General features: G+C 44.3%; 1 protein-coding gene and 1 long non-coding RNA gene across 3 annotated transcripts in view; both read right to left on the bottom strand.

Annotated features, from left to right (window-relative positions):
* Positions 1-400: 400 nt before the first annotated feature.
* LOC139544885 (uncharacterized) lies at positions 401-3,040 on the bottom strand. The gene is made up of 2 exons (XR_011668967.1): positions 1,419-3,040; positions 401-1,383 (listed from the first exon to the last, which is right to left on the bottom strand). It is a non-coding gene; the product is annotated as an uncharacterized lncRNA (long non-coding RNA).
* A 7,892-nt stretch (positions 3,041-10,932) lies between these two features.
* The window catches only part of LOC139544884 (atrial natriuretic peptide receptor 3-like), a 69,823-nt gene continuing 58,819 nt past the window's right edge, over positions 10,933-21,936 (bottom strand). Inside the window, exons 5-8 of one of the 2 annotated variants that reach the window (XM_071352049.1) lie at positions 21,771-21,865; positions 19,008-19,128; positions 15,575-15,659; positions 10,933-11,975 (exon numbers count right to left, since the gene is read on the bottom strand). In XM_071352049.1, coding sequence (XP_071208150.1) covers positions 11,864-11,975; positions 15,575-15,659; positions 19,008-19,128; positions 21,771-21,865 — 413 coding nt within the window. In that variant the 3' untranslated portion in view covers positions 10,933-11,863. Of the gene's footprint in view, positions 11,976-15,574; positions 15,663-19,007; positions 19,129-21,770; positions 21,866-21,936 lie in introns of both variants that reach the window. The other variant, XM_071352048.1, reaches the window with a different exon arrangement.

Raw genomic sequence — 21,936 nt, 5'->3', positions numbered from 1 at the left:
TCCCCTTGCAGTACAGTCTCCTTTCAACACAGTCTAGTCTCCTTACAGTACAGTCTAGTCTCCTTGCAGTACAGTCTAGTCCCCTTGCAGTACAGTCTAGTCCCCTTGCAGTACAGTCTAGTCCCCTTGCAGTACAGTCTAGTCCCCTTGCAGTACAGTCTAGTCCCCTTGCAGTACAGTCCCCTTGCAGTACAGTCTAGTCCCCTTGCAGTACAGTCTAGTCCACTTGCAGTACAGTCTAAAGTTCCCGAAGGTTATCGAGCTGTGCTATAGAAGGTCAGGTAAGAGGAGAAGGGGGCATTTGACAAGCCAAATAGCATTCTTTCCAAGTTGTCCTTTATGGAGAGAATCTATACTGGCACCAAGGAAATCTATTACAATAAGGAACTACAGGACAAGCTACTTTTTACATTTTATTTGTCAATATATATAAATATATATATATTTATATACACTGTATGTTGGTAATGTAAATAAGTTACATTTCTGACATATATGTCTTAAAAAGCCATGTATAGTCTGTAAAAGGCAGATATTTCTTAATAATGTGTCATCTCAAAAATAATACAGTATATTACACAAAACAGGGGGTTAAATAAAACACTGAAATATTAAATTTCTACAAAAAAAAAGGTAAAATCATAAATAACACTAACACATTATATGCAGATACTTTACTTACATCACTACATGTCCTCATCACTAGCTTCATGTAGCTTTTATATATAATTCATTATGATACAAACTGATTTTAATTCACTGTGAAATGTCCACTTTGAGAGGCGTATTAGACAGGTATCTTATATGTAACGGGACAATTTTTTAGGAAGTTAACCCAAAGACTGCTGCCGAAGCTTGTATATGTATTTGGTGTAGGGTAGTGGATGCTTACACAACTGGGTTCCTTAAGAAAATGTAATCCCATTTCCGTTTCATGGGGCCTGTGAGAAGATGAGACTCAACTAAAGTGTACCGGCACCGTTTCAGGAAGTCCTAACGATCGTCTCCCGATGACATATTACAATTGAAAGCTATTTGCTGTTTTCCAAGATGGAAACGCTTAGATCACAGTTTTGTCTGTCTGACTGTATGTCTGTGTGTCTGTTTTTGTCTGTCTCTGTGGGAGGACTAGTATGGTTTGTAACAAGTGACAAAAGGAAATGGAAACGTTTCCTCTGGAACACTTTGATAATGTCAGATATGTTGACCTGTATCCTGGTGGGTTGGGGTCAGATATGTTGACCTGTATCCTGGTGGGTTGGGGTCAGATATGTTGACCTGTATCCTGGTGGGTTGGGGTCAGATATGTTGACCTGTATCCTGGTGGGTTAGGGTCAGATATGTTGACCTGTATCCTGGTGGGTTAGGGTCAGATATGTTGACCTGTATCCTGGTGGGTTGGGGTCAAATATGTTGACCTGTATCCTGGTGGGTTGGGGTCAGATATGTTGACCTGTATCCTGGTGGGTTAGGGTCAGATATGTTGACCTGTATCCTGGTGGGTTAGGGTCAGATATGTTGACCTGTATCCTGGTGGGTTGGGGTCAGATATGTTGACCTGTATCCTGGTGGGTTGGGGTCAGATATGTTGACCTGTATCCTGGTGGGTTAGGGTCAGATATGTTGACCTGTATCCTGGTGGGTTAGGGTCAGATATGTTGACCTGTATCCTGGTGGGTTGGGGTCAGATATGTTGACCTGTATCCTGGTGGGTTGGGGTCAGATATGTTGACCTGTATCCTGGTGGGTTAGGGTCAGATATGTTGACCTGTATCCTGGTGGGTTGGGGTCAGATATGTTGACCTGTATCCTGGTGGGTTGGGGTCAGATATGTTGACCTGTATCCTGGTGGGTTAGGGTCAGATATGTTGACCTGTATCCTGGTGGGTTAGGGTCAGATATGTTGACCTGTATCCTGGTGGGTTGGGGTCAGATATGTTGACCTGTATCCTGGTGGGTTAGGGTCAGATATGTTGACCTGTATCCTGGTGGGTTAGGGTCAGATATGTTGACCTGTATCCTGGAGCATTAGGGTTAGGGTCAGATATGTTGACCTGTATCCTGGTGGGTTGGGGTCAGATATGTTGACCTGTATCCTGGTGGGTTAGGGTCAGATATGTTGACCTGTATCCTGGTGGGTTAGGGTCAGATATGTTGACCTGTATCCTGGTGGGTTAGGGTCAGATATGTTGACCTGTATCCTGGTGGGTTAGGGTCAGATATGTTGACCTGTATCCTGGTGGGTTGGGGTCAGATATGTTGACCTGTATCCTGGTGGGTTAGGGTCAGATATGTTGACCTGTATCCTGGTGGGTTAGGGTCAGATATGTTGACCTGTATCCTGGAGCATTAGGGTTAGGGTCAGATATGTTGACCTGTATCCTGGTGGGTTAGGGTCAGATATGTTGACCTGTATCCTGGTGGGTTGGGGTCAGATATGTTGACCTGTATCCTGGTGGGTTAGGGTCAGATATGTTGACCTGTATCCTGGTGGGTTAGGGTCAGATATGTTGACCTGTATCCTGGAGCATTAGGGTTAGGGTCAGATATGTTGACCTGTATCCTGGTGGGTTAGGGTCAGATATGTTGACCTGTATCCTGGTGGGTTAGGGTCAGATATGTTGACCTGTATCCTGGTGGGTTAGGGTCAGATATGTTGACCTGTATCCTGGTGGGTTGGGGTCAGATATGTTGACCTGTATCCTGGTGGGTTAGGGTCAGATATGTTGACCTGTCTCCTGGTGGGTTGGGGTCAGATATGTTGACCTGTATCCTGGTGGGTTAGGGTCATATATGTTGACCTGTATCCTGGTGGGTTGGGGTCAGATATGTTGACCTGTATCCTGGTGGGTTAGGGTGAGATATGTTGACCTGTATCCTGGTGGGTTAGGGTCAGATATGTTGACCTGTATCCTGGAGCATTAGGGTCAGATATGTTGACCTGTATCCTGGTGGGTTAGGGTCAGATATGTTGACCTGTATCCTGGTGGGTTAGGGTCAGATATGTTGACCTGTATCCTGGTGGGTTAGGGTCAGATATGTTGACCTGTATCCTGGTGGGTTAGGGTCAGATATGTTGACCTGTATCCTGGTGGGTTAGGGTCAGATATGTTGACCTGTATCCTGGTGGGTTAGGGTCAGATATGTTGACCTGTATCCTGGTGGGTTGGGGTCAGATATGTTGACCTGTATCCTGGTGGGTTAGGGTCAGATATGTTGACCTGTATCCTGGTGGGTTAGGGTCAGATATGTTGACCTGTATCCTGGTGGGTTAGGGTCAGATATGTTGACCTGTATCCTGGTGGGTTAGGGTCAGATATGTTGACCTGTATCCTGGTGGGTTAGGGTCAGATATGTTGACCTGTATCCTGGTGGGTTAGGGTCAGATATGTTGACCTGTATCCTGGTGGGTTAGGGTCAGATATGTTGACCTGTATCCTGGTGGGTTAGGGTCAGATATGTTGACCTGTATCCTGGTGGGTTAGGGTCAGATATGTTGACCTGTATCCTGGTGGGTTAGGGTCAGATATGTTGACCTGTATCCTGGAGCATTAGGGTCAGATATGTTGACCTGTATCCTGGTGGGTTAGGGTCAGATATGTTGACCTGTATCCTGGAGCATTAGGGTCAGATATGTTGGCCTGTATCCTGGTGGGTTAGGGTCAGATATGTTGACCTGTATCCTGGTGGGTTAGGGTCAGATATGTTGACCTGTATCCTGGTGGGTTAGGGTCAGATATGTTGACCTGTATCCTGGTGGGTTAGGGTCAGATATGTTGACCTGTATCCTGGTGGGTTAGGGTCAGATATGTTGACCTGTATCCTGGTGGGTTAGGGTCAGATATGTTGACCTGTATCCTGGTGGGTTAGGGTCAGATATGTTGACCTGTATCCTGGTGGGTTAGGGTCAGATATGTTGACCTGTATCCTGGTGGGTTAGGGTCAGATATGTTGACCTGTATCCTGGTGGGTTAGGGTCAGATATGTTGACCTGTATCCTGGTGGGTTAGGGTCAGATATGTTGACCTGTATCCTGGTGGGTTAGGGTCAGATATGTTGACCTGTATCCTGGTGGGTTAGGGTCAGATATGTTGACCTGTATCCTGGTGGGTTAGGGTCAGATATGTTGACCTGTATCCTGGTGGGTTAGGGTCAGATATGTTGACCTGTATCCTGGTGGGTTAGGGTCAGATATGTTGACCTGTATCCTGGTGGGTTAGGGTCAGATATGTTGACCTGTATCCTGGAGCATTAGGGTCAGATATGTTGACCTGTATCCTGGTGGGTTAGGGTCAGATATGTTGACCTGTATCCTGGAGCATTAGGGTCAGATATGTTGGCCTGTATCCTGGTGGGTTAGGGTCAGATATGTTGACCTGTATCCTGGTGGGTTAGGGTCAGATATGTTGACCTGTATCCTGGAGCATTAGGGTCAGATATGTTGGCCTGTATCCTGGTGGGTTAGGGTCAGATATGTTGACCTGTATCCTGGAGCATTAGGGTCAGATATGTTGGCCTGTATCCTGGAGCATTAGGGTCAGATATGTTGGCCTGTATCCTGGTGGGTTAGGGTCAGATATGTTGACCTGTATCCTGGTGGGTTAGGGTCAGATATGTTGACCTGTATCCTGGTGGGTTAGGGTCAGATATGTTGACCTGTATCCTGGTGGGTTAGGGTCAGATATGTTGACCTGTATCCTGGAGCATTAGGGTCAGATATGTTGGCCTGTATCCTGGTGGGTTAGGGTCAGATATGTTGACCTGTATCCTGGTGGGTTAGGGTCAGATATGTTGACCTGTATCCTGGTGGGTTAGGGTCAGATATGTTGACCTGTATCCTGGTGGGTTAGGGTCAGATATGTTGACCTGTATCCTGGTGGGTTAGGGTCAGATATGTTGACCTGTATACTGGAGCATTAGGGTCAGATATGTTGACCTGTATCCTGGTGGGTTAGGGTCAGATATGTTGACCTGTATCCTGGTGGGTTAGGGTCAGATATGTTGACCTGTATCCTGGTGGGTTAGGGTCAGATATGTTGACCTGTATCCTGGAGCATTAGGGTCAGATATGTTGACCTGTATCCTGGTGGGTTAGGGTCAGATATGTTGACCTGTATCCTGGAGCATTAGGGTCAGATATGTTGGCCTGTATCCTGGTGGGTTAGGGTCAGATATGTTGACCTGTATCCTGGTGGGTTAGGGTCAGATATGTTGACCTGTATCCTGGTGGGTTAGGGTCAGATATGTTGACCTGTATCCTGGAGCATTAGGGTCAGATATGTTGGCCTGTATCCTGGAGCATTAGGGTCAGATATGTTGGCCTGTATCCTGGTGGGTTAGGGTCAGATATGTTGACCTGTATCCTGGTGGGTTAGGGTCAGATATGTTGACCTGTATCCTGGTGGGTTAGGGTCAGATATGTTGACCTGTATCCTGGTGGGTTAGGGTCAGATATGTTGACCTGTATCCTGGAGCATTAGGGTCAGATATGTTGGCCTGTATCCTGGTGGGTTAGGGTCAGATATGTTGACCTGTATCCTGGTGGGTTAGGGTCAGATATGTTGACCTGTATCCTGGTGGGTTAGGGTCAGATATGTTGACCTGTATCCTGGAGCATTAGGGTCAGATATGTTGGCCTGTATCCTGGTGGGTTAGGGTCAGATATGTTGACCTGTATCCTGGTGGGTTAGGGTCAGATATGTTGACCTGTATCCTGGTGGGTTAGGGTCAGATATGTTGACCTGTATCCTGGAGCATTAGGGTCAGATATGTTGGCCTGTATCCTGGTGGGTTAGGGTCAGATATGTTGACCTGTATCCTGGTGGGTTAGGGTTGGGGTCAGATATGTTGACCTGTATCCTGGTGGGTTAGGGTTGGGGTCAGATATGTTGACCTGTATCCTGGTGGGTTAGGGTTGGGGTCAGATATGTTGACCTGTATCCTGGAGCATTAGGGTTGGGGTCAGATATGTTGACCTGTATCCTGGTGGGTTAGGGTCAGATATGTTGACCTGTATCCTGGAGCATTAGGGTCAGATATGTTGGCCTGTATCCTGGAGCATTAGGGTCAGATATGTTGACCTGTATCCTGGTGGGTTAGGGTCAGATATGTTGACCTGTATCCTGGAGCATTAGGGTCAGATATGTTGGCCTGTATCCTGGTGGGTTAGGGTCAGATATGTTGACCTGTATCCTGGTGGGTTAGGGTTGGGGTCAGATATGTTGACCTGTATCCTGGTGGGTTAGGGTTGGGGTCAGATATGTTGACCTGTATCCTGGTGGGTTAGGGTTGGGGTCAGATATGTTGACCTGTATCCTGGAGCATTAGGGTTGGGGTCAGATATGTTGACCTGTATCCTGGTGGGTTAGGGTCAGATATGTTGACCTGTATCCTGGAGCATTAGGGTCAGATATGTTGGCCTGTATCCTGGAGCATTAGGGTCAGATATGTTGACCTGTATCCTGGAGCATTAGGGTCAGATATGTTGGCCTGTATCCTGGAGCATTAGGGTCAGATATGTTGGCCTGTATCCTGGTGGGTTAGGGTCAGATATGTTGACCTGTATCCTGGTGGGTTAGGGTCAGATATGTTGACCTGTATCCTGGTGGGTTAGGGTCAGATATGTTGACCTGTATCCTGGTGGGTTAGGGTCAGATATGTTGACCTGTATCCTGGAGCATTAGGGTCAGATATGTTGGCCTGTATCCTGGTGGGTTAGGGTCAGATATGTTGACCTGTATCCTGGTGGGTTAGGGTCAGATATGTTGACCTGTATCCTGGTGGGTTAGGGTCAGATATGTTGACCTGTATCCTGGAGCATTAGGGTCAGATATGTTGGCCTGTATCCTGGTGGGTTAGGGTCAGATATGTTGACCTGTATCCTGGTGGGTTAGGGTCAGATATGCTGACCTGTATCCTGGTGGGTTAGGGTCAGATATGTTGACCTGTATCCTGGAGCATTAGGGTCAGATATGTTGGCCTGTATCCTGGTGGGTTAGGGTCAGATATGTTGACCTGTATCCTGGTGGGTTAGGGTTGGGGTCAGATATGTTGACCTGTATCCTGGTGGGTTAGGGTTGGGGTCAGATATGTTGACCTGTATCCTGGTGGGTTAGGGTTGGGGTCAGATATGTTGACCTGTATCCTGGAGCATTAGGGTTGGGGTCAGATATGTTGACCTGTATCCTGGTGGGTTAGGGTCAGATATGTTGACCTGTATCCTGGAGCATTAGGGTCAGATATGTTGGCCTGTATCCTGTAGCATTAGGGTCAGATATGTTGACCTGTATCCTGGAGCATTAGGGTCAGATATGTTGACCTGTATTCTGGAGCATTAGGGTCAGATATGTTGGCCTGTATCCTGGTGGGTTAGGGTCAGATATGTTGACCTGTATCCTGGTGGGTTAGGGTTAGGGTCAGATATGTTGACCTGTATCCTGGAGCATTAGGGTCAGATATGTTGGCCTGTATCCTGGTGGGTTAGGGTCAGATATGTTGGCCTTTATCCTGGTGGGTAACCAATAACAGACAGGAGTTTCCTGACACTGCTACTGGGCCAGTATTCAGAAAGAGAGACTACATCCAGGATCAGTTCTAACATCATAATGAACAAGAGGAGGGAGGGCCTGATCCTAGATCAGCACCTCAACTCTTGAAATGCTTTGTGAACACACCTACTGGGTGTTCAGGGAAGTCAGTACGCACCTCAACGACTCCCTAAACACGGAGTTGACGTTTGATCATTTCCCGACGGATGTGCTGTAACGGCTCGTCATTGTAGTGAAAAAATGGTGTCGAAATGTACTGATTGATTATCAAGTATATTTTACAATAGAGTTTGAAATAGGCCAATAAATGTTCAGAAGGGAACACTTTGGGACTGAGTGGTTGTATTTATTATACTACGCACTACGCATGGAGCTTAACATTGGTGTATAACAAAAAACTGTTTAGAGTTGGGAGGAAAATCTCGAAAGCTCCTGTATGTGATGTTGTTAATATGAGTGGAATTGCATTGGATTGGATGCGTCTCCCTCTCCAACAGGATTTTCATTTAACTACTGCAGTTTAAAATGTTCCAATCAGTATCATGTCATTTGAATCCCCCAGTATTGGCCCTGGTTTAACCGCAGGCTGCCAATAAGCTGGGTGGATGTATTTACCTTCTGCAAGGCCTGCAGTGACTGGCCTCTGTGTTCTCCCAACACCAGCCTTGACTGGCCACTGATTGGCAATCGTTGCCAGACTCATTTTTCCAAATTCTGAGTTTTCCAACCGATGCCATGTACCGTGTCATTAACATGTCCCTAGAACATTTAACTCCCAACACGGCCACCGAAATTACATGTTTAGAGGGAATGAGGATGATTTTTCAATGTCCGAAACAAGCTTTGAAAAACAAAACCTTTTAGATCATTCCAAAGGAGGAAGAGGAATTAAGACTGAGATTCAAATTAAATAATTCAAATGAACATTCCCATTTCATTATTTCTCTTCCAGACACCTAGCTGACATGCCGCAGTTATTATAGGATCACATGACGCTCTATTTAAATGCCCTTTATTTTTGTGTTAACAAAGGCATGGATTTTTATAATTGACTTCATTCACGGCTGATAATTGAAAAGAGTCAAGCGGAGGTTTAATTTCAGAATAGTTTTCCACACTTTTCATTTTCACCAGACTGTCGCTTAGAAACCAGCTGCAAGCGTTATTCATTGAGGACATGATTTACTTTAGACCCCGCCCCCCAAATAAAAATGAAATAAAGCAAATCAAATATATCTATATTGCCAATGAGATGGTCCCACTTCCCAGGAAGAGGAGAACATAAGGGTCCATGAAACCAGGAGTAATAATGACAGATTAATGCCATCTAACCCTAATAGTGCATCTGATATCATCATTCATAATGCATTAATATCAGACGTTTTCTAAACTATGTACTAAATATACGTGAGTCTGTATATTTTATCTCAGATTTCTATTATTATAGAAATCTGAGAATACATAAATATAACTAATTTACACATATCACTTCGATGATACTATAGTTTCCCAAAATATACAGTTGAAGTCGAAAGTTTACATACACTTAGGTTAGAGTCATTAAAACTCATTTTTCAACCACTCCACAAATTTCTTGTTAACAAACAATAGTTTTGGCAAGTCGGTTAGGACATCTACTTTGTGCATGACACAAGTCATTTTTCCAACGATTGTTTACAGACAGATTATTTCACTTATAATTCACTGTATCATAATTCCAGTGAGTCAGAAGTTTACATACACTAAGTTGACTGTGCCTTTAAACAGCTTGGAAAATTCCAGAAAATTATGTCATATCTTTAGAAGCTTCTGATAGGCTAATTGACATCATTTGAGTCAATTGGAGGTGTAACTGTGGATGTATTTCAAGGCCTATCTTCAAACTCAATGCATCTTTGCTTGACATTAGGGTAAAATAAAAAGAAATCAGCCAAGACATTGTAGACCTCCATAAGTCTAGTTCATCCTTGGGAGCAATTTCCAAACGCCTGAAGGTACCACGTTCATCTGTACAAACTATAGTACGCAAGTATAAACACCATGGGACCACGCAGCCGTCATACCGCTCAGGAAGGAGACACGTTCTGTCTCCTAGAGATGAACATACTTTGGTGCGAAAAGTGCAAACCAATCCCAGAACAACAGCAAAGGACCTTGTGAAGATGCTGGAGGAAACAGGTACAAAAGTATCTATATCCACAGTAAAACGAGTCCTATATCGACATAACCTGAAAGGCCACTCAGCAAGGAAGAAGCCACTGCTCCAAAACCACCATAAAAAAGCCAGACTACGGTTTGCAACTGCACATGGGGACAAAGATCGTACTTTTTGGAGAAATGTCCTCTGGTCTGATGAAACAAAAATAGAACTGTTTGGCCATAATGACCATCATTATGTTTGGACGAAAAAGGGGAATGCTTGCAAGCCGAAGAACACCATCCCAACCGTGAAGCACGGGGGTGGCAGCATCATGTTGTGGAGATGCTTTGCTGCAGGAAGTACTGGTGCACTTCACAAAATAGATGGCATCATGAGGAATGAAAATGATGTGGATGTATTGAAGCAACATCTCAAGACATCAGTCAGGAAGTTAAAGCTTGGTCGCAAATGGGTCTTCCAAATGGACAATGACCCCAAGCATACTTCCAAAGTTGTGGCAAAATGGCTTAAGGACAACAAAGTCAAGGTATTGGAGTGGCCATCACAAAGCCCTGACCTCAATCCCATAAAACATTTGTGGGTAGAACTGAAAAAGCGTGTGCGAGCAAGGAGGCCTACAAACCTGACTCAGTTACACCAGCTCTGTCAGGAGGAATGGGCCAAAATTCACCCAACTTATTGTGGGAAGCTTGTGGAAGGCTACACGAAACGTTTGACCCAAGTTAAACAATTTAAAGGCAATGCTACCAAATATTAATTGAGTGTATGTAAACTTCTGACCCACTGGGAATGTGATGAAAGAAATAAAATCTGAAATAAATCCTACTCTCTACAATTATTCTGACATTTCACATTCTTAAAATAAAGTGGTGATCCTAACTGACCTAAGACAGGGAATTTTTACTACGATTAAATGTTAGGAATTGTGAAAAACTGAGTTAAAATGTATTTGGCTAAGGTGTATGTAAACTTCCAAGATCAACTGTATATATATATACAGTGAAATAACAGGCCTCAGAGATGCAGAGGAGAAATACATGTTACTTTTCATCTCAGAAGAAACCAGTCTGTTTTTTGTAGTTGTGTCAGAATCATCACATACTGCAATATACAGTATACTACTGTGGGAAGGGCATATTACAGAAAACACCATATTTAATCAACAACAAAAAAAATATCTCTAGAAAACTGTTACTTTAGAAAATAAGCCAAAGTAGATACAAGGTTTTTACCAGAGAATTTTACTTTGCAAAATGTAATACTTTATAATTTACTTGATTGGTTGATTGAGAATCAAATCACTGCAGTGATACCAAAATGGTGTAATCCGAAGTTCAAAGACTGAAATCTCCTGAAGTAGCGTTGGGTTGGCCCCTTTAGCGTGGACCATTCCATAGACCAGGGCTTTTGCTCCAACCCCAGTTGAATTACAATCAAGTGTGCTAGATTAGGATTGAAGTGAAAATGGTAGCTCTCCAGGAAGTGGTACCGATACACCAAGTCTGGAACCACCAGGATCCTGAACAGCTTCTACCCCCAAGCTGTAAGACTGCTAAACAAGACTGTTATCTCTGATCTGACCTGTTTATCAACCCCTGTTATCTCTGATCTGACCTGTTATCTCTGATCTGACCTGTTATCTCTGATCGGACCTGTTATCTCTGATCTGACCTGTTATCTCTGATCTGACCTGTTATCTCTGATCTGACATGTACCAATGAAGTTTCACAGGCGTATTGATCCCTGTTATCTCTGGTGTTACTGTAACCCTGTATGGAGTGCAAATGCTTTTTTTTTACATGGTCAAAACTGCTTGTACTGTTTGTTATGAAACATAATATTATACTATTAATGTCTTCTGTACTGGCCCTCTTACGGGGAGAAGACACACCTACAGATATATACAGAGATGAAAGTGGTGCTGTTGTGTGACTGGAACTTTCCTGAGTTTATGAAAGTCAAAAAAAATTCAAAGAGAAAATTCAAAAACACATATAAATGACAGTATGTCTTTCTTTAAATAGCATGACTCCTCTGACAGCCGTGTAGCGTGTGTAGAGTCTTTGGTCACATTCCCATGGTGCTTCCTTCCGCGCTACGCCGCTTCCCTGGAACGGGAACGTCAGCGGCAACGGATGGTAACCGTGGTGATGCTCTACGCTGCCGAGAAGTTAGATCTGATAGAATCCTCTCGTAACTGACGATGCTTCCCAATGTCACATTCCTCCCTCGCCGTGCGCCTCTCAATGGTTATCCTGTAGTTCTTCCTGTTAGGAACAAGACAAAAGGCTTTGAAAGGGTTTGAATCGTCTGTCTTCTCTTTTAGGCCAGGTCAGTAATTGTGCACAGATTCTTGTTTACAGTGAAATGGGGCCTCCTGCTATAGATTCCTACTAGATCAGCCCTGTAGTACGAAAACAACATCCACTCTTACTAGATCAGCCCTGTAGTACAAAACCAACATCCACTCTTACTAGATCAGCCCTGTAGTAGGAAACCAACATCCACTCTTACTAGATCAGCCCTGTAGTACAAAACCAACATCCACTCTTACTAGATCAGCCCTGTAGTACAAAACTAACATCCACTCTTACTAGATCAGCCCTGTAGTACAAAACCAACATCCACTCTAACTAGATCAGCCCTGTAGTAGGAAACCAACATCCACTCTTACTAGATCAGCCCTGTGGTAGGAAACCAACATCCACTCTTACTAGATCAGCCCTGTAGTAGGAAACCAACATCCACTCTTACTAGATCAGCCCTGTAGTACGAAACCAACATCCACTCTTACTAGATCAGCCCTGTAGTACGAAACCAACATCCACTCTAACTAGATCAGCCCTGTAGTAGGAAACCAACATCCACTCTTACTAGGTCAGCCCTGTAGTACGAAACCAACATCCACTCTTACTAGATCAGCCCTGTAGTACGAAACCAACATCCACTCTTACTAGGTCAGCCCTGTAGCAGGAAAACAACATCCACTCTTACTAGATCAGCCCTGTAGTACGAAACCAACATCCACTCTTCCTAGATCAGCCCTGTATTATTTATTTATTTTTATTTTACCTTTATTTAACTAGGCAAGTCAGTTAAGAACAAATTCTTATTTTCAATGACGGCCTAGGAACAATGGGTTAACTGCCTTGTTCAGGGGCAGAACAATAGATTTGTACCTTGTCAGCTCGGGGATTCGAACTTGCAACCTTTCGGTTACTAGTCCAACACTCTAGGAAACCAACATCCACTCGTACCAACTGAGCCACACAGACAGTACTGAACATGCTGGTTACTAGTCCAACACTCTAACCACTAGGCTACCTGCTGGTTACTAGTCCAACGCTCTAACCACTAGGCTACCTGCTGGTTACTAGTCCAACACTCTAACCACTAGGCTACCTGCTGGTTACTAGTCCAACGCTCTAACCACTAGGCTACCTGCTGGTTACTGGCCCAACACTCTAACCACTAGGCTACCTGCTGGTTACTAGTCCAACACTCTAACCACTAGGCTACCTGCTGGTTACTAGTCCAACACTCTAACCACTAGGCTACCTGCTGGTTACTAGCCCAACGCTCTAACCACTAGGCTACCTGCTGGTTACTAGTCCAACACTCTAACCACTAGGCTACCTGCTGGTTACTGGTCCAACACTCTAACCACTAGGCTACCTGCTGGTTACTAGTCCAACACTCTAACCACTAGGCTACCTGCTGGTTACTAGTCCAACGCTCTAACCACTAGGCTACCTGCTGGTTACTGGCCCAACACTCTAACCACTAGGCTACCTGCTGGTTACTAGTCCAACACTCTAACCACTAGGCTACCTGCTGGTTACTAGTCCAACACTCTAACCACTAGGCTACCTGCTGGTTACTAGCCCAACGCTCTAACCACTAGGCTACCTGCTGGTTACTAGTCCAACACTCTAACCACTAGGCTACCTGCTGGTTACTAGTCCAACACTCTAACCACTAGGCTACCTGCTGGTTACTAGTCCAACACTCTAACCACTAGGCTACCTGCTGGTTACTAGTCCAACACTCTAACCACTAGGCTACCTGCTGGTTACTAGTCCAACACTCTAACCACTAGGCTACCTGCTGGTTACTAGTCCAACACTCTAACCACTAGGCTACCTGCTGGTTACTAGTCCAACACTCTAACCACTAGGCTACCTGCTGGTTACTAGTCCAACACTCTAACCACTAGGCTACCTGCTGGTTACTAGTCCAACACTCTAACCACTAGGCTACCTGCTGGTTACTAGTCCAACGCTCTAACCACTAGGCTACCTGCTGGTTACTAGTCCAACGCTCTAACCACTAGGCTACCTGCTGGTTACTAGTCCAACACTCTAACCACTAGGCTACCTGCCGGTTACTAGTCCAACACTCTAACCACTAGGCTACCTGCTGGTTACTAGTCCAACGCTCTAACCACTAGGCTACCTGCCGGTTACTAGTCCAACACTCTAACCACTAGGCTACCTGCTGGTTACTAGTCCAACGCTCTAACCACTAGGCTACCTGCTGGTTACTGGCCCAACACTCTAACCACTAGGCTACCTGCTGGTTACTAGTCCAACACTCTAACCACTAGGCTACCTGCTGGTTACTAGTCCAACACTCTAACCACTAGGCTACCTGCTGGTTACTAGTCCAACGCTCTAACCACTAGGCTACCTGCTGGTTACTGGCCCAACACTCTAACCACTAGGCTACCTGCTGGTTACTAGTCCAACACTCTAACCACTAGGCTACCTGCTGGTTACTAGTCCAACACTCTAACCACTAGGCTACCTGCTGGTTACTAGCCCAACGCTCTAACCACTAGGCTACCTGCTGGTTACTAGTCCAACACTCTAACCACTAGGCTACCTGCTGGTTACTAGTCCAACACTCTAACCACTAGGCTACCTGCTGGTTACTAGTCCAACACTCTAACCACTAGGCTACCTGCAGGTTACTAGTCCAACACTCTAACCACTAGGCTACCTGCTGGTTACTAGTCCAACACTCTAACCACTAGGCTACCTGCTGGTTACTAGTCCAACACTCTAACCACTAGGTTACCTGCTGGTTACTAGTCCAACACTCTAACCACTAGGCTACCTGCTGGTTACTAGTCCAACACTCTAACCACTAGGCTACCTGCTGGTTACTAGTCCAACACTCTAACCACTAGGCTACCTGCTGGTTACTAGTCCAACGCTCTAACCACTAGGCTACCTGCTGGTTACTAGTCCAACGCTCTAACCACTAGGCTACCTGCCGGTTACTAGTCCAACACTCTAACCACTAGGCTACCTGCTGGTTACTAGTCCAACGCTCTAACCACTAGGCTACCTGCTGGTTACTAGTCCAACGCTCTAACCACTAGGCTACCTGCTGGTTACTAGTCCAACGCTCTAACCACTAGGCTACCTGCTGGTTACTAGTCCAACACTCTAACCACTAGGCTACCTGCTGGTTACTAGTCCAACACTCTAACCACTAGACTACCTGCTGGTTACTAGTCCAACACTCTAACCACTAGGCTACCTGCTGGTTACTAGTCCAACACTCTAACCACTAGGCTACCTGCTGGTTACTAGTCCAACACTAACCACTAGGCGACCTGCTGGTTACTAGCCCAACGCTCTAACCACTAGGCTACCTGCTGGTTACTAGTCCAACACTCTAACCACTAGGCTACCTGCTGGTTACTAGACCAACGCTCTAACCACTAGGCTACCTGCTGGTTACTAGTCCAACGCTCTAACCACTAGGCTACCTGCTGGTTACTAGTCCAACGCTCTAACCACTAGACTACCTGCCGGTTACTAGTCCAACGTACTGAACATGACATGTGCTGTTTTACCTGATGAAGTAGAAGGCCATGAGCAGTGCTGTCCCCAGCAGGGCTCCCACTATGATCCCAGTAACAGCAGATACTCCTAGTCCACCTGCTTGGAGAAGAAGAGGGAGGCTATTAGTAAGTATTAGTACCGCTGATGCACACCTGGGTTACTACAGTATATCCACCTGGGTTAATACAGTATATCCACCTGGGTTACTACAGTATATCCACCTGGGTTACTACAGTATATCCACCTGGGTTACTACAGTACTACAGTATATCCACCTGGGTTACTACAGTATATCCACCTGGGTTACTACAGTATATCCACCTGGGTTACTACAGTACTACAGTATATCCACCTGGGTTACTACAGTATATCCACCTGGGTTACTACAGTATATCCACCTGGGTTACTACAGTATATCCACCTGGGTTACTACAGTACTACAGTATACCCACCTGGGTTACTACAGTATATCCACCTGGGTTACTACAGTATATCCACCTGGGTTACTACAGTATATCCACCTGGGTTACTATAGTACTACAGTATATCCACCTGGGTTACTACAGTATATCCACCTGGGTTACTACAGTATATCCACCTGGGTTACTATAGTACTACAGTATATCCACCTGGGTTACTACAGTATATCCACCTGGGTTACTACAGTATATCTACCTGGGTTACTACAGTATATCCACCTGGGTTACTACAGTACTACAGTATACCCACCTGGGTTACTACAGTATATCCACCTGGGTTACTACAGTATATCCACCTGGGTTACTACAGTATATCCACCTGGGTTACTACAGTATATCCACCTGGGTTACTACAGTATATCCACCTGGGTTACTACAGTATATCCACCTGGGTTACTACAGTATATCCACCTGGGTTACTACAGTATATCCACCTGGGTTACTATAGTACTACAGTATACCCACCTGGGTTACTACAGTATATCCACCTGGGTTACTACAGTATACCCACCTGGGGTACTGCAGTATATCCACCTGGGTTACTACAGTATATCCACCTGGGTTACTATAGTACTACAGTATACCCACCTGGGTTACTACAGTATATCCACCTGGGTTACTACAGTATATCTACCTGGGTTACTACAGTACTACAGTATATCCACCTGGGTTACTACAGTATATCCACCTGGGTTACTACAGTATATCCACCTGGGTTACTACAGTATATCCACCTGGGTTACTACAGTATATCCACCTGGGTTACTACAGTACTACAGTATATCCGCCTGGGTTACTACAGTATATCCACCTGGGTTACTACAGTATACCCACCTGGGTTACTACAGTATATCCACCTGGGTTACTATAGTACTACAGTATACCCACCTGGGTTACTACAGTATATCCACCTGGGTTACTACAGTATATCCACCTGGGTTAATACAGTATATCCACCTGGGTTACTACAGTATATCCACCTGGGTTACTACAGTATATCCACCTGGGTTACTACAGTATATCCACCTGGGTTACTACAGTATATCCACCTGGGTTACTACAGTATATCCACCTGGGTTACTACAGTATATCCACCTGGGTTACTACAGTATACCCACCTGGGTTACTACAGTATATCCACCTGGGTTAATACAGTATATCCACCTGGGTTACTACAGTATATCCACCTGGGTTACTACAGTATATCCACCTGGGTTACTACAGTATACCCACCTGGGTTACTACAGTATACCCACCTGGGTTACTACAGTATACCCACCTGGGTTACTACAGTATATCCACCTGGGTTACTACAGTACTACAGTATATCCACCTGGGTTACTACAGTACTACAGTATATCCACCTGGGTTACTACAGTATATCCACCTGGGTTACTACAGTATATCCACCTGGGTTACTACAGTACTACAGTATATCCACCTGGGTTACTACAGTACTACAGTATATCCACCTGGGTTACTACAGTATATCCACCTGGGTTACTACAGTATATCCACCTGGGTTACTACAGTACTACAGTATATCCACCTGGGTTACTACAGTATATCTACCTGGGTTACTATAGTACTACAGTATATCCACCTGGGTTACTACAGTACTACAGTATATCCACCTGTGTTACTACAGTATATCCACCTGGGTTACTACAGTATATCCACCTGGGTTACTACAGTACTACAGTATATCTACCTGGGTTACTATAGTACTACAGTATATCCACCTGGGTTACTACAGTATATCCACCTGGGTTACTACAGTACTACAGTATATCCACCTGGGTTACTACAGTATATCCACCTGGGTTACTACAGTATATCCACCTGGGTTACTACAGTATATCCACCTGGGTTACTACAGTATATCCACCTGGGTTACTATAGTACTACAGTATATCCACCTGGGTTACTACAGTATACCCACCTAGGTTACTACAGTATATTTTTCACATTTGTGTTTTTTAACAAGAAATTATTGCTTATGGGTACCTTCATGTGTGTGTAAAACATTTCTGTTCATAGATTTTAGGTGTGTTTTAAAATCAGACGATAGATATCCATTGTTTAGATGGAATGGAATATTCGTATCCTGTATAGTTGACTGTGATATTTAGTATGTCTCACCTAGCTGTGTTAAGATGAATACATTAACTGTAAGTCACTCTGGATAAGAGCGTCTCCTAAATGAAGTAAATATTTTGCATACAGATCTTATATTACTGGTATTGATTTGTTGTTGTTGTTGTACAGTCTTTAAATATTAATTTCACAAATGTTTCATTTGTACTGTCCCTTATTTAAAATGTAGTTATTTGTTACATTTGACTGTGTAAACCCTGGCGGTACTATTTATTCATCTGAGAGTGAGGCGGATATTTAGCATTTTCTTACAACAACAAAAAACCTTATTATTTGTCTCTCTGAAATGAAAGATTTCAAATAAATAAATACACATATATGTCGTTGAACAACCCCGTGCATTCATTACATACAGAAAAAAAAAATATATATATATTTTATAACTTCTTTAAACAATAAAAGCAAATTTACCAACATTTCTGAAAATGGATATATAGCTTTTTGGAAATTAACTCTTTGTATATTCTTTCAAAATATTGTATGAACACATTTCTTTTAACACAGTTACTGATGCCATTAGTCAACGGTGGTACCTGTCAAAGATATTAGAGGTAGGTATAATAATGATTTAAGAGGTTTGATCATCCATATCAGTTTGATTGATATCCAGACACAATGCGTGCCTGCCTACCTCTGGAGCTGGTCGGGAAGACCTGATCGCAATCAGAATGTGGACAAGATCAGAACAAAGGGTGCATTTAAGCGGCAGGTATAAACAGGGTTCGAGCGCCAGAGACAGAGAGAGGAGTTGTGTTTTGTTGGTGTGTGGTGGAGACAGATATATTACAGATCATTAGAGATAATTTACATGATTTGTCTGGCAGGTCTGCGTGGGATACTCTGTGTAGTCCTCTCAGGGTGAAGTGGTCAGGATTGAAACCCGGAAGCATCTGGAAACTCTCCTTCACACCATAGTAGTTACACACCGTCTGAGAACACACACACCACGGTAGTTACACACCAAGAACACACACAGGGGAAACAACTGCAGTCAATCTCAAATAGGGCCCACAGATTGAGAAATTGTACTAGAAGAGGTCAACTAGGAGGAGAAGGGGGCATTTGATAAGGCAGATAGCATTCTATGGAAGCCGTACAGTCCTTTACGAACGTCATTTAGAAGGGGGCATTTGATAAGGCAGATAGCATTCTATGGAAGCTGTACAGTCCTTTACGAACGTCATTTAGAAGGGGGCGTTTGATAAGGCAGATAGCATTCTATGGAAGCTGTACAGTCCTTTACGAACGTCATTTAGAAGGGGGCATTTGATAAGGCAGATAGCATTCTATGGAAGCTGTACAGTCCTTTACGAACGTCATTTAGAAGGGGGCATTTGATAAGGCAGATAGCATTCTATGGAAGCCGTACAGTCCTTTACGAACGTCATTTAGAAGGGGGCATTTGATAAGGCAGATAGCATTCTATGGAAGCCGTACAGTCCTTTACGAACGTCATTTAGAAGGGGGCATTTGATAAGGCAGATAGCATTCTATGGAAGCTGTACAGTCCTTTACGAACGTCATTTAGAAGGGGGCATTTGATAAGGCAGATAGCATTCTATGGAAGCTGTACAGTCCTTTACGAACGTCATTTAGAAGGGGGCATTTGATAAGGCAGATAGCATTCTATGGAAGCTGTACAGTCCTTTACGAACGTCATTTAGAAGGGGGCATTTGATAAGGCAGATAGCATTCTATGGAAGCCGTACAGTCCTTTACGAATGTCATTTAGAAGGGGACATTTGATAAGGCAGATAGCATTCTATGGAAGCCGTACAGTCCTTTACGAACGTCATTTAGAAGGGGGCATTTGATAAGGCAGATAGCATTCTATGGAAGCTGTACAGTCCTTTACGAACGTCATTTAGAAGGGGGCATTTGATAAGGCAGATAGCATTCTATGGAAGCTGTACAGTCCTTTACGAACGTCATTTAGAAGGGGGCATTTGATAAGGCAGATAGCATTCTATGGAAGCTGTACAGTCCTTTACGAACGTCATTTAGAAGGGGGCATTTGATAAGGCAGATAGCATTCTATGGAAGCTGTACAGTCCTTTACGAACGTCATTTAGAAGGGGGCATTTGATAAGGCAGATAGCATTCTATGGAAGCCGTACAGTCCTTTACGAATGTCATTTAGAAGGGGACATTTGATAAGGCAGATAGCATTCTATGGAAGCTGTACAGTCCTTTACGAACGTCATTTAGAAGGGGGCATTTGATAAGGCAGATAGCATTCTATGGAAGCCGTACAGTCCTTTACGAATGTCATTTAGAAGGGGGCATTTGATAAGGCAGATAGCATTCTATGGAAGCTGTACAGTCCTTTACGAACGTCATTTAGAAAGGGGCATTTGAACACTAGTGATCACTAGTGATGCTAGAGGTTACAGGATTAGGCTGGATGTTATCTGCGGTGGACGGTTTTCTTCTTACATCATAGGTGTAGAGTAGGAGCGCTGATACAGGGTCAGTTTGGCTTTTTACATTATTATGACTAAGATCACATGGACAGAGGGGACCTGATCCTAGAACAGTACTCCTACTCTGAGACAATTTATGACCTGATCCTAGATCAACACTCCTACTGAGACTCTTTATGACCTGCTCCTAGATCAACACTCGTACTGAGACTCTTTATGACCTGATCCTAGAACAACACTCCTACTGAGACTCTTTATGACCTGATCCCAGATCAACACTCCTACTGAGACTCTTTATGACCTGATCCCAGATCAACACTCCTACTGAGACTCTTTATGACCTGATCCTAGATCACCACTCCTACTGAGACTCTTTATGACCTGATCCCAGATCAACACTCCTACTGAGACTCTTTATGACCTGATCCTAGAACAACACTCCTACTGAGACTCTTTATGACCTGATCCCAGATCAACACTCCTACTGAGACTCTTTATGACCTGATCCCAGATCAACACTCCTACTGAGACTCTTTATGACCTGATCCTAGATCACCACTCCTACTGAGACTCTTTATGACCTGATCCCAGATCAACACTCCTACTGAGACTCTTTATGACCTGATCCCAGATCAACACTCCTACTGAGACTCTTTATGACCTGATCCCGGATCAACACCCCTACTGACACTCTTTATGACCTGATCCTAGATCAACACTCCTACTGAGACTCTGTATGACCTGATCCTAGATCACCACTCCTACTGAGACTCTGTATGACCTGATCCTAGATCACCACCCCTACTGACACTCTTTATGACCTGATCCTAGATCACCACTCCTACTGAGACTCTGTATGACCTGATCGCAGATCAACATTCCTATTGAGACTCTTTATGACCTGATCCTAGATCACCACTCCTACTGAGACTCTGTATGACCTGATCCTAGATCAACACTCCAACTGAGACTCTTTATGACCTGATCCTAGATCAACACTCCTACTGAGACTCTTTATGACCTGATCCTAGATCACCACTCCTACTGAGACTCCGTATGACCTGATCCTAGAACAGCAATCCTACTCTGAGATGCTTAATGAATAAGGGCCCTGATATAGGAGGGTTGGTGTTATGTTTTGTTCTTACCTCATAGGTGCCTGCCTCGGTGTTTGTCATGCTCATCACAGAGAAGTCTCCGTATCTGTCTCCGTTAACGTCCATAGACACCTGGCCTGCGATGCCTGCCCAGCAACCAGAGGACCAGCGGCATGCAAAGAATGGCAGAATTAATTAGCAAGAGCCCATCATTCCA

The sequence above is a fragment of the Salvelinus alpinus genome, chromosome 19 (assembly GCF_045679555.1).
Source record: "Salvelinus alpinus chromosome 19, SLU_Salpinus.1, whole genome shotgun sequence".
NCBI lineage: Eukaryota > Metazoa > Chordata > Actinopteri > Salmoniformes > Salmonidae > Salvelinus > Salvelinus alpinus.
This window is presented reverse-complemented; position numbering and strand designations above follow the sequence as displayed.